Source organism: Eumetopias jubatus, unplaced genomic scaffold (genome assembly GCF_037043125.1).
Source record: "Eumetopias jubatus isolate StellerSeaLion01/CBP00866 unplaced genomic scaffold, mEumJub1_p1.0 scaffold_12, whole genome shotgun sequence".
Classification (NCBI taxonomy): Eukaryota; Metazoa; Chordata; class Mammalia; order Carnivora; family Otariidae; genus Eumetopias; species Eumetopias jubatus.
The window spans coordinates 95,273,241-95,287,273 of record NW_028274818.1 but is presented as its reverse complement, the minus strand read 5'-3'; the positions used below and the strand labels follow the sequence as shown (position 1 = coordinate 95,287,273).

Genomic DNA, 14,033 nt, shown 5'->3' with positions numbered 1-14,033 from the left:
CTTTTTATATATGGTATAAGAAACTGGTCCAGTTTCATAATTTTGCATATAGCTGTTCAGTTTTCCAGTACCAATTATTGAAGAGACTGTCTTCCCCCCATTGTATATTCTTGCCTCCTTTGTCATAGATTAATTGACCATATAAACCTGGGTTTGTTTTTGGGCTCTCTATTATGTTCCATTTTTGTGTCAGTATTATACTATTATTATTATTATTATTATTATTATTATTTTTAGGATGTCTGGCTTTATTTTATTTTTATTTTTAAAAGATTTTATTTATTTGTTTGTTTGTTTATCAGAGAGAGAGAGAGCACAAGCAGGGGGGAGTGGCAGGCCGAGGGAGAAGCAGGCTTCCTGTTGAGCAAGGATCCTGATGTGGGACGCAATCCCAGAACTCTAGGATCATGACCTGAGCCAAAGGCAGACACTTAACCAACTGACCCACCCAGACATCTCTGCCTGGCTTTATTTTAAATAAGAACCTTATAAAGTGGAGATTTCCCCAAATTTTGTTATCAAAAGATGTGAAGGAGTGTGATATATTGAAAAGTGGTGGTAACAAGAAATCACTAATATAATTGTTTCAAAATTCTAGTACTTTTTAGGCATACAGTCTATATATTCTTCAATACTGCACCTATTTTTTTTACATCTCATGATATAGAAATTTCTATTTCTATACATGAGGAAAATGTTGGTAAATGCCCTTACATGGGATTTATCATACAATATATATTTTTACAGGTTTATTTATATTACCATTTTAATATAAGAGTATTAAAATATTTTTTATAGTTTTCAAGAGATCTATGAAACCAAAAGACAAAAGTTCTATGATCAATGTCAGAGGGAAGAAGAAGAACTGAAACAAAAGTTTATGCAGCGAGTAAAAGAGAAAGAAACAACATTTAAAGAATCTGAAAAACAGGCAAGTATACTACTCTGGTATAATTTGTATTCACTTTTAGGAATGTTATTAATTTGGAGGGTTTTTTTAATTATGTTATATTAATGACCATATATTACATCATTAGTTTTTGATGTAGTGTTCCATGATTCATTGTTTGCATATAACACCCATTGCTCCATTCAGTACGTGCCCTCTTTAATACCCGTCACCAGGCTAACCCAACCCCCCACCGCATCCCCTCTAGAACCCTCAGTTTGTTTTTCAGAGTCTGTAGTCTCTCATGGTTCATCTCCCCCTCTGATTTCCCCCCCTTCATTCTTCCTTTCCTGCTATCTTCTTTTTCTTTTTCTTTTTTTAACATATAATGTATTATTTATTTCAGAGGTACAGATCTGTGATTCAACAGTCTTAACACAGTTCACAGCGCTCACCATATAGCACATACCCTCCCCAATGTCTGCCACCCAGCCACCCCATCCCTCCCACCCCCCACCACTCCAGCAACCCTCAGTTTGTTTCCTGGGATTAAGACTCTCTTATGGTTTCTCTCCCTCTCTGGTTTTGTCTTGTTTCATTCTTCCCTCCCTCCCCTATGATCCTCTGTCTTGTTTCTCAAATTCCTCCTATCAGTGAGATCATATGATACTTGTCTTTCTCTGATTGACTTATTTCGCTTAGCATAACACCCTCTAGTTCCATCCACGTCATTGCAAATGGCAAGATTTCATTTTTTGATGGCTGCATGATATTCCATTATATATATATATATCACATCTTCTTTATCCATTCATCTGTTGATGGACATCTAGGCTCTTTCTATAGTTTGGCTATTGTGGACATTGCTGCTATAAACGTTGGGGTGCATGTGCCTCTCTGGATCACTACATTTGTATCTTTGGGGTAAATACCCAGTAGAGCAAATGCTGGGTCATAGGGTAGCTCTATTTTCAACTTTTTGAGGAACCTCCACACTGTTTTCCAGAGTTGCTGAAACAGCTTGCATTCCCACCAACCGTGTAGAAGGGTTCCCCTTTCTCTGCATCCTCGCCAACATCTGTCATTTCCTGACTTGTTAATTTTAGCCATTCTGAATGGTGTGAGGTCGTATCTCACTGAGGTCTTGATTTAGATTTACCTGATGCTGAGTGTTGTTGAGCACTTTTTCATGTGTCTGTTGGCCATTTGGATGTCTTCTTTGAAGAAATGTCTGTTCATGTCTTCTGCCCATTTCTTGATTGGATTATTTGTTCTTTGGGTGTTAAATTTGATAAGTTCTTTATAGATTTTGGATACTAGCCCTTATTCTGATATGTCATTTGCAAATATCTTCTCCCATTCTGTCAGTTGTCTTTGGTTTTGTTGACTGTTTCCTTTGCTGTGCAAAAGCTTTTTATCTTGATGAAGTCCCAATAGTTCATTTTTGCCCTTGCTTCCCTTGCCTTTGCTGATGTTTCTAGGAAGAAATTGCTGCGGCTGAGGTCGAAGAGGTTGCTGCCTGTGTTCTCCTTTAGGATTTTGATGGACTCCTGTCTCACATTTAGGTCTTTCAACCATTTTGAGTCTATTTTTGTGTATGGTGTAAGGAAATTGTCCAGTTTCCTTCTTCTGCATGTGGCTGTCCAATTTTCCCAACACCATTTGTTGAAGAGACTGTCTTTTTTCCATTGGACATTCTTTCCTGCTTTATTGAAGATTAGTTGACCATAGAGTTGAGGGTCCATTTCTGGGCTCCCTATTCTGTTCCATTGATCTGTGTGTCTGTTTTTGTGCCAGTACCAATTATAGCTTTGTAATAGAGCTTGAAGTCCGGAATTGTGATGTCACCGGGTTTGCTTTTCTTTTTCAACATTCCTCTGGCTATTCGGGGTCTTTTCTGGTTCCATAGAAATTTTAGGATTATTTGTTCCATTTATTTGAAAAAAGTTGATGGTGTTTTGATAGGGATTGCATTAAATGTGTAGATTGCTCTAGGGAGCATACACACTTTCACAATATTTGTTCTTCTAATCCATGAGCATGAATGTTGTTTCATTTCTTTGTGTCTTCCCCAATTTCTTTCATGAGTATTTTATAGTTTTCTGAGTACAAATCCTTTGCCTCTTTGGTTAGATTTATTACTGGGTATCTTATGGTTTTGGGTACAATTGTAAATGGGACCAACTCCTTAATTTCTCTCTCTTCTGTCTTGTTGTTGGTGTATAGAAATGCAACTGATTTCTGTGCATTGATTTTGTATCCTGCCACTTTACTGAATTCCTGTATGAGTTCTAGCAGTTTTGGGGTGGAGTCTTTTGGGTTTTCCAATTAAAGTATCATATCATCTGCAAAGAGTGAGAGTTTGACTTCTTCTTTGCTGATTCAGATGCCTTTTATTTCTTTTTGTTGTCTGATTGCTGAGGCTAGGACTTCTAGTACTATGTTGAACAGCAGTGGTGATAGTGGACATCTGTGTCATGTTCCTGACCTTAGGGGAAAAGCTCTCAGTTTTCCACCATTGAGTATGATATTTGCTGTGTGTTTTTCTTTTCTTTTCTTTTCAAAGATTTTATTTGTCAGAGAGAGAGAGAGAAAGTGTACAGTCATGGGGAACGGCAGGCAGAGAGAGAAGCTGGCTCCCTGATGAGCAGAGAGCTGGATGCCTGCAGGACTCGATCCCAGGACCCTGGGATCATGACCTGAGCCAAAAACAGATGCTTAACCGACTGAGCCACCCAGGTGTCCCTTGCTGTGGGTTTTTCATAGATGGCTTTTATGATATTGTTGTATGTACCCTCTATACCTACATTGTGAAGAGTTTTAATCAAGAAAGAATGCTGTACTTTGTCAAATGCTTTTTCTGCACCTATTGAGAGGATCTATGGTTCTTGTTCTTTCTTTTATTAATATATTGTATCAGATTGATTTTCATTTTCATTTGTTTCCATGATTTTTTTAAATTCTTCTTTAATTTCCTGGTAGACCCATTCATTCTTTGTAGGATGCTGTTTAGCCTCCATGTATTTGAGTTCTTTCCAACTTTCCTCTTGTGATTGAGTTCTAGTTTCAAAGCCTTGTGGTCCAAAAATATGCAGGGAATGATCCCAATCTTTTGGTACTGGTTGAGACCTGATTTGTGACCTAGGATGTGATCTATTCTGGAGAATGTAACATGTGCACTAGAGATAAATGTGTATTCTGTTGCTTTGGGATGGAATGGTCTGAATATATCTGTGAAGTCCATCTGGTCCAGTGTGTCATTTATTTTTTTTATTTAATTTTATAGTATTATGTTATGTTAGTCACCATACAGTACATCATTAGTTTTTGATTTAATGATCCACCATTCATTGTTTTTGTATAACACCCAGTGCTCCTTTCAGTATGGGATAACCCATCCCCCTCCTCCCCTCCCCTCTAAACCCTTCGTTTGTTTCTCAGAGTCCATAGTCTCTCATAGTTCATCTCCCCTTCTGATTCCCCCTTTCATTTATCCCTTCCTTCTCCTAATTTCCTCCATGCTATTCCTTATGTTCTACAAATAAGTGAAACCATATGATAATTGACTTTCTCTGCTTGACTTATTTCACTTAGCATAATCTCCTCCAGTCCCATCCGTGTTGATGCAAAAGTTGGGTATTCATCCTTTCTGATGGCTGAGTAATATTCCATTGTATATATGGACCACATCTTCTTTATCCATTCATCTGTTAAGGGCATCTCAGCTCTTTCCACAGTTTGGCTATTGCAGACATTGCTGCTATGAACACTGGGGTGCATATGGCCCTTCTTTTCACTACATCTGTGTCTTTGGCGTAAATACCCAGCAGTGCAATTGCTGGGTCAGAGGGTAACTCTATTTTTAATTTTCTGAGGCACCTCCACACTGTTTTCCAAAGTGGCTGTACCAACTTGCTTCCCACCAACAGTGTAAGAGGATTCCCTTTTCTCCACAACCTCTCCAACATTTGTTGTTTCTTGTCCTGTTAGTTTTTGCCATTCTAACTGGTGGAAAGTGGTATCTTAGTGTGGTTTTGATTTGAATTTCCCTGATGGCTAATGATGATGAACATTTTTTCATGTGTCTGTTAGCCATTTGTATGTCTTCTTCGGAGAAGTGTCTGTTCATGTCTTCTGTCCATTTTTTGACTTGATTATTTGTTTTTTGGGTGTTGAGTTTGAATTCTTTATAAATCTTGGATACCAGCCCTTTATCTGTCATGTCATTTGCAAATATCTTTTCCCATTCCGTGGCTTGCCTCTTTGTTTTGTTGACTGTTTCTTTTGCTATGTAGAAGCTTTTTATCTTGATGAAGTCCCAAAAGTTCATTTTTGCTTTTGTTTCACTAGCTTTTGGAGATGTATCTTGAAAGAAGTTGCTTGTAGCCAGTGTCGAAGAGGTTACTGCCTATGTTCTCCTCTAGGATTTTGATGGATTCCTGTCTTACATTGAAGTCTTACATCCGTTTGGAGTTTACTGTTGTGTATGGTGTAAGAGAATGGTCTAGTTTCATTCTTCTGCATGTGGCTGTCCAATTTTCCCAGCACCATTTATTGGAGAGACTTTTTTCCATTGGATATTTTTTCCTGCTTTGTCGAAGATTATTTGACCATAGAGTTGAGAGTCCATATCTGGGCTCTCTATTCTCTTCCATTGGTCTATATGTCTGTTTTTGTGCCAGTACCATGCTGTCTTGGTGATCACAGCTTTGTAATATCGCTTGAAATCAGGCAACGTGATGCCTCCAGCTTTGTTTTTCTTTTTCAGCATTTCCTTGGCGATTCGGGGTCTTTTCTGATTCCATGCAATTTTAGGATTGTTTGTTCCAGCACTTTGAAAAATGTCATTGGAATTTTGATCGGGATGGCATTGAAGGTATCGATTGCTCTGGGCAGCATAGATATTTTTGCAGTGTTTATTCTTCCGATCCAAGGCCATGGGATGTTTTTCCATCTTTTTGTGTCTTCTTCAATTTCTTTCATGAGTGTTCTGTAGTTCCTAGAGTACAGATCCTTCACCTCTTTGGTTAGGTTTATTCCGAGGTATCTTATGGTTTTTGGTGCTATTGTAAATGGAATCGTTTCTCTAATTTCTCTTTCTACAGTTGCATTGTTAGTGTATAAGAAAGCAACTGATTTCTGTGCATTGATTTTTTACCCTGTCACACTACTGAATTGCTGTATGAGTTCTAGTAATTTGGGGGTGGAGTCTTTTGGGTTTTCCACATAAAGTATCATGTCATCTGCGAAAAGAGAGAGTTTGACTTCCTCTTTGTCAATTTGAATACATTTATTTGTTTTTATTTCTGATTGCTGTTGCTAGGACTTCTAGTACTATGTTGAACAATAGTGGCGAGAGTGGGCATCCTTGACATGTTCCTAATCTTAAGGGAAAGGCTCTCAGCTTTTCCCCATTGAGGATGATATTCAATGTGGGTTTTTCATAGATGGATTTTATGAACGTGAGGAATGTTCCCTCTATCCCTATACTCTGAAGAGTTTTAATCAGGAAAGGATGCTGTGTTGTGTCAAATGCTCTTTCTGCATCAATTGAAAGGACCATATGGTTATTCTCTCTCCTCTTATAATGTGTTCTATCACATTGATTGATTTGCGAATGTTGAACCACACTTGCATCCCCAAGATAAATCCCACTTGGTCGTGGTGGGGATACATTTATTTCTTATTTTAATACATTTTAATGTATTGTTGAATCCTATTAGCTAGGATTTTGTTGAGGACTTTGGAATCCATTTTCATCAGGGATATCGTTCTGAAATTCTCCTTTTTGATGGGGTCTTTCCCTGGTTTGGGGTTAAGGTAATGCTGGCATCATAGAATGAGACTGGAATCTTTCCTTCTGTTTCCATTTTTGGAAACAGCTTCAGGAGAATAGGTATTATTTCTTCTTTGAATGTTTGGTAGAATTCCCCAGGGAATCCATCAGGCCCTGGACTCTTGTATTTTGGGAGGTTTTTGATCACTGCTTCAATCTCGTTACTGGTTATTGGCCTATTCAGGTTGTCAATTTCTTCCTATTTCAATCTTGGGAGTTTATAGGTTTCAGGAAGGCATCCATTTCACCCAGGTTGCTCAGCTTACTGGCATATAGTTGTTGATAATAATTTCTAATAATTGTTTCTATTTCCTTGGTGTTAATTGTGATCTCTCCCCTTTCATTCATAATTTTATTAATTTGGGTCCTTTCTCGCTCTCTCTCTCTCTCTTTTTTTTTTTTTTTGGATAAGTCTGGCCAGTGGTTTATCGATCTTCTTAATTCTCTCAAAGGACCAGCTTCTAGTTTCATTGATCTGATCTACTGTTTCTGGTTTCTAATTCATTGATCTCTGCTCTAATCTTAATTATTTATCTTCTAATGCGTAGCTTAGGCATCGTTTGTTGCTTTTTCTCTAGTTCTTTAAGGTGTAAAGTTGGTGAATTTGGGATTTTTTTTTTTTTTTGAGTGAGGCTTGGATGGCTATGTATTTCCCCCTTAGGACCACCTTTGCAGTATCCCATAGAGTTTGGACCGATGTGTTTTCATTCTCATTGGTTTCCATGAATTGTTTAAGTTCTTCTTTGATTTCCTGGTTGACCCAAACATTCTTGAGCAGAGTGGTCTTTAGCTTCCAAGTGTTTGAATTTCTGCCAAATTTTTTCTTGTGATTGAGTTCCAGTTTTAAAGCATAATGGGCTGAAAATATGCAGGAAATAAGCTCAGTCTTTTGGTATCTGTTGAGACCCGATTTGTGACCCGGTGTGTGGTCTATTCTGGAGAAAGTTCCATGTGCGCTTGAGAAGAATGAGTATTCAGTTGTTTTAGGGTGGAATGTTCTGTATATATCTATGAGGTCCATCTGATCCAGTGTGTCATTCAAAGCTCTTGTTTCCTTGTTGATTTTCTGCTTAGATGATTTGTCTATTGCTGAGAGTGGAGTATTGAGGTCTCTTACAATTAATGTATTGTTATCAATATGACTCTTCATTTTGGTTAACAGTTGGCTTATGTAGATGGCTGCTCCCATGTTGGGGGCATAGATATTTACAATTGTTAGGTCTTCTTGTTGGATAGACCCTTTAAGAATAATATAGTGTCCTTCTGTGTCTCTAACTACAGTCTAGTTTAAAATCTAATTTGTCTGATATAAGAATTGCTACCGCAGGTTTCTTTTGAGGTCTGCTGGCAAGGAAGATGGATCTCCATCCCTTCACTTTCAGTCTGGATGTATCTTTAGGCTGTTCACATTGAGAGTGATTATTGAAAGATATGAATTTATTGTCATCATGTTGCCTGTGAAGACCTTATTTTTATAGATTGCCCCTGTGAATAGCTGTTCTATATCACTCTTGGAGTCTTTCTCCTTTTATAGAACCCTCCTTAATATTTCTTGCAGGGCCGGCTTAGTGGTCACATATTCTTTCAGTTTCTGCCAGTCTTGGAAGCTCTGCATCTCTCCATCCATTCTAAATGACAGCCTTGCCAGATAATGTATTCTTGGCTTCATGTTCTTCTCGTTTAGTACCCTGAATATGTCTTGCCAGCCCTTTCTGGCTTGCCAGGTCTCTGTGGATAGGTCTGATGTTATCCTGATGTTCCTCTCTCTGTACATAAGGAATCTCTTCCCCCTAACTGCCCTTAAGATGGTTTCCTTGGTCCTAAGATTTGCGAGTTTTACTATTACATGCTGGGGTGTTAGCATGTTTTCCTTGATCTTGGGAGGGGTCATCTGTGCCTCTAGGGCACGAATGTTTGTTTCATTCCCCAGAATAGGGAAGTTATCAGCTACTATTTGCTCAAATATACCTTCTAGTTCCCCCCCTCCACCCCCTCAGGGACTCCAATAATTCTGACATTGTAGCTTTTCATGGTGTCACTTATTTCTCTGATTCTATTTTCATGGATTCTGAGTTGTTTTTCCCTGGCCTTCTCTTTTCCCTTTTTATCTATTAAATGGTCTTCCAGGTCACTAATTCGTTCTTTGCCTCGCTTACCCTAGCTGTTAGAATATCTAGATTAGATTGGATCTCATTGATACCATTTTTAAATTCTGCCAGTTCAGCTTTCATTTCTGCCCTTAGAGACTCTATGTTGCCATTAATCGATTTCTTTATTCTAGCTATTGTCTTCACAACTGCTACCCTGAATTCCATCTCCAACATCTTGGTTACATCTGTATCCATTTGTAAATCTGTGGCATAAATCATAATCTCTGAGTCTTTCCTATTTTGGGGGTTCTTCCTCCTAGTCATTCTGTTGAGGGGTGGTTGAGGGAATGTACAGAGTCCAAATTATTGACCACCACCAAAGCAAGATGCACCTGTTTTTTAGGGACCTTAGGGTTGCTAGCTTCTTGTTTTCCCAGCCTGTCTTCCGGGGGGGGGGGGTCTGTTGTGCTGTTAGTCAGACAACCCTGTTTAGGCAAAGTTGCCCTGCCCCCTGTGGGGGTGGAGGGGCTCAGTGAAAACGGGTTTGGGGGGGCTTTTGTTCCCTAGCAGCTTTCCTTGGTGGCTTTCTGCATCTCTTCTGAGAGTCAGAGCAGAAGAGACCATTTCCAACCCTCTGCCTCAGAGCGGAGAGATCGCAGTCTGTTCTTCAGTGAGCTCTCCAGGCCACACTATCTCCATTTCTGTCTGTGCTGCTATAAACTGCAGCATCCTGGGTTGTGCACCCCTCAGCAGGGCTCCCAGTCCTCACCTCCAGGTCTGGGCATGGGGGCACGTCTCTGTCCTTTGTGCTTCTAAAATCGCCAGCTACCCCCAGTTCACATGCATGGCCCCGCTGCTGAAGATTTCAGTCCAGGGGACTGCCCTAAAATCTTTTCCATGCCGCTACCAGCCTGTGAGTCTGTGCCCTATCCCCAGCATGGGAGGTTATCAATCACTGGCAGTGTAGGATCCTCACGGCTCCCTGCCCCTTCCGTTTGTCTTCGGATATGTGCCCGCGAAATCATGGCTCCCTGCTTCATACCTTGAAACCAACTCCCTGCAGTATCCTGTTTGTAGAGATCCTGATATATCTTTTTACATCTCAGGCTGATTTCATGGGTGTTCAGAGTGGTCTGGTAGATATCCAGCTTAATTCCTGGGACCAGTTGGAATATGTTCCCCTACTCCTTTGCCATCTTTTGCAGGAACAACTTCACCTAGGGATTTCTAAAAGCAGTGATACTCAGGTTTCCACTCCAGATAGTCTGATACAACTGATCTGTGTGCAACCTGTGCATTGGGAGACTTGCAAGATTACTGAATGATTCTAATGACCATCTAGAGTTGAGAACCACTAGTATGACAATGTGCTTGTGTTCTTCACAGCCATATATAAGCCAGCTAATTAATATTGTGGTAGTTTAAACATCTAGTCTGATTTTTTTTCTCAAAAAGTTAAACTGAAAATAAGTGTCCTATGTATTTTTATGCCACAGTAGCCATAGCTTTAAAAATCATATGTCCTCTGATGCATACAAGCAATCCTTATGTTGAATAAAGTCATGCTACAGACCCAGTTCTTTCTCTAATGGAAATTAAGGTGATATTATTTCCTTCTTATGGTTAATTAAGCTCATTTTAAGTCCCACAGATAAAATAAGATCTCAGAAGCAAATAAAAAGTAACTGAATGAGGTTTTTGTTTCTTCCTATAATTATGCTAATATTACTTAACAAGGAAATTATCAGACTTTCTTTCAAAATGCTTTTATGAATTAAAATGTCAAGGAATATTTTATAATTCATGTCATATTTTAATGTATGTAATTTTAGTGGACTTGGATATATTAAAATTTTTTAAAGATTTTATTTATTTATTCATGAGAGACAGAGAAAGAGAGAGAGAGAGAGAGTAGAGGGAGAAGCAAGCTCCCCACTGAGCAGGGAGCCTGATGCGGGACTCAATCCCAGGACCCTGGGATCATGACCTGAGCCGAAGGCAGATGCTTAACCATCTGAGCCACGCAGGCACCCTGTATATATTAAATTTTACTCAAAGAGATTTATGGGAAAATGTAGAGTTATGGGAAAATGTAGAGTTAAAAATATATACCTCATTAGGAAAAAATTCTACAATTGAGCGTTTTTCATAAATTTGTGTTTTATTACATTTGGTTCAATGGGGACACATTTAAAATTAAAAGAAAGAAATTCTATATCTGATTTTTTACTTTAAATATGAAAGTTTGAAACTGTCATTAAGATCAAGCTCTACTTTGATGTAGGCTATGTTTGATAACCAGTAGAAAAGACAAGCATGTCCCTGGGAATGTGCCACCATCATGTACTTTGAGTCATAACTGCACATTTGTTTCACAGCTACAGGAAAAGTTTGAGCATCTTAAAAGAGTCCAACAAGAGGAGACCATGAAACTTGAGGAGGAAAGAAGACAACTGGAAGAAGAAATAATAGATTTTTATAAAATGAAGGCTGTTTCTGAAACATTACAGACTCAAGTGTGCGCCAATATAAAGAAGGAGAAAGAGCGTAAGAAATAGTCCTCTCTTATCTTTCTGTGTATGGTAGAACCCTATCATTCTCTATCTTCCTGTGAGATGATCTTTATAGTACTTAACTGAACTAATTTTTGAAATTTGTTTTCTTATTGTATATACTCCCCAACTAGAATGTTAACTCCTCAGGAGCAGGTACCCTGACCATCTTGTTAGATTCTATATCCTCAGTGTTTATAATAAAGACTAGCACAGAGTTTCCACTCAATAAATATTTGCTAAAATGAAAAAAAAGTCAAAGGAATATATAGCACAGTGTAAATAGTGTTGATTAGCTGTGGGATTTTATTTTTACCATAACTCTGGATGCACTTCCAGTGTACATTTTTAAATATATCGAAATATAAGTAGGGGATTTGTTTTAAAAAAAGAACTAGGGGATTCATTCATGAGCCATAGGCATAAAGTATGGTATAAAAAGCTAATCTTAGGAGAGAGGAGTTAAGATGGTGAAGAAGTAGTGGGATTCTGGGCTTTCCTTGTCCCGCAAACACAGCTGTATTGAGGTCAGGTCACTTGGAACACCCAGGAAATCGATCTGAGGATTGGAAGAAGGATCTCCGTAGTTGGAGACAGGTGTGAGGTACATAGAAGTGAATTGGGGGAAAGAAAAGTTGCTGTGCTGCAGAGGGGAGGGAACACTTTCCACAGAGAGAGAAAAGGGAGAGTAGGAGAGAGGGGTTGAGAGAGTGAGGTATCGGGTTCATACAAGAAAATCTCTTGGGCCAAGATTGAGGATCTGGGGGAACTGAGTGCCGCAGGTTTTTCCACAGTGTGTGGAGCTCGTGCTCAGAGATTTTGAAAGCACATAATTTTGTAGAAGCAGAACTATAGCATGCACTCTTGGAGAGAAGGAGGGCTCTGGCCTGGGAGTGCACACAGAGTGGTATGGGGATCAATCACCAGGGTGGCACTGGGAGAGATTGTTCTTCTTTCTGGAGTACATTTGGAAGAGGGTATATTGCCTCTCCAAGGACAAAAGACCCTGCAGGCACCAGCAAATGACCTTTCATAGGTAGGGGACAAAGGTGAGGGCAGGGGATGGATAAACTGGTCGCTGATTTTCGAGGTGAATATATCATAGATTCTGAGCACTGCAAAGGCAGGGGACTGTTTTTCTGGGGCAAAGGGCACTAGTAAGACCAGAGCCAGTCTCTGATCCAGAGGAGGGAGTGGATCCCCGTGGTCAGCTCCTTAAAGATTTGGAGTTTTGAATCCCCACCCTGCCAAAGATAAAATACAGGAAACCTGGGCACTGGGTGTGCTAACAGCCTTCGCTCTTCTGTGAGGGCTTCCAGAACGGGAGGCTGTGTGAGATCCCCTGTCTAAAGGGGGGTGTCACCATTTTACTCCCACTACCAACATAGTCAGACATCAGAGAGCGACCCAGTGGCCCCTAGTGGAGGTGGGAGCTGCTTACATCAAACTCCATACACCCCCCCACCCCATTCTTGGCAACTGTTGTTCTTGTTTTAACAAGGGCAAGATTGACTCTGAGCTAGCACAGCAGGCCTCTCCCCCAGAAGAGCAAAACAGGCAGCAGGCCACATGCACCAAGTCTACTAATCATGGAGAGCTTCAAAGCATCCCCTTCAGTTCTGGTGGAAATACGATCAGGCTGTATTTTTTTTTTTTTTTTTTATTTAACTTAGTCTTTCTTTTACTTTTTTCTTTTTCCATTGGAATTAGGCTTATAGTTTTTTTGTTTGCTTGTTCGTTTGTTTTTTCATTTCCTTTTCTCTGGATCAGGGTTCTTTTTTTTCTTTTTCTTTACTTGTTTCTTTATAATCAGGGTAATAGTTTTTTTAAATTTTTATTTATTTATTAGTCACCATACAGTACATCATTAGTTTTTGATGTAGCGTTCAATGATTCATTATTTGCATGTAACACCCAGTGCTCATTACAACATGTGCCCTCCTTAATACCCATCACCGGGCTCCCCATTCCCCCCACCCCCCTCCCCTCTGAAACCCTCAGATTGTTTCCCAGAGTCCATAGTCTCTCATGGTTCATCTCACCCTCTAATTTCCCCCCTTCAGTTTTCCCTTCCTTCCCCTAATATCCTCTGTGCTATTCCTTATGCTCTACATATTAGTGAAATCATATGATAATTGTCTTCCTCTGTTTAACTTATAATCCCCTCCAGTTCCATCCATGTCAGTGCAAATGGTGGGTATTCATCCTTTTGGATGGCTGAGTGATATTCCATTGTATAAATGAACCACATCTTTATACATTCATCTGTTGAAGGGCATCTCAGTTCCTTCCAAAGTTTGGCTATTGTGGACATTGCTGCTATGAACATTGGGGTGCAAGTGCCCATTCTTTTCACTACATCTGTATATTTGGGGTAAATACCCAGTAGAGCAATAGCTGGGTAATAGGGTAGCTCTATTTTTAACTTTTTGAGGAAACTCCATACTGTTTTCCAGAATGCCTGTACCAGCTTGCATTCCCACCAACAGTGTAAGAGGGTTCCCCTTTCTCCACATCCTCGCCAGCATTTGTTGTTTCTTGTCTTGTTAAAATTTGCCATTCTAACTGGTATAAGGTGGTATCTCAGTGTGGTTTTGATTTGAATTTCCCTGATGGCTAATGATGTTGAGCATTTTTTCATGTGTCTGTTAGCCATTTGTATGTCT

The 14,033-nt window shown here is 39.5% G+C and overlaps 1 protein-coding gene across 1 annotated transcript in view; it reads left to right on the top strand.

Annotated features, from left to right (window-relative positions):
* SEPTIN14 (septin 14) overlaps positions 1-11,373 on the top strand; it is a 76,288-nt gene extending 64,915 nt beyond the window's left edge. Inside the window, exons 8-9 of the mRNA XM_028110125.2 lie at positions 799-931; positions 11,194-11,373. Coding sequence (XP_027965926.2) covers positions 799-931; positions 11,194-11,373 — 313 coding nt within the window. The remainder of the gene's footprint in view (positions 1-798; positions 932-11,193) is intronic.
* The last annotated feature ends 2,660 nt before the right edge of the window (positions 11,374-14,033 follow it).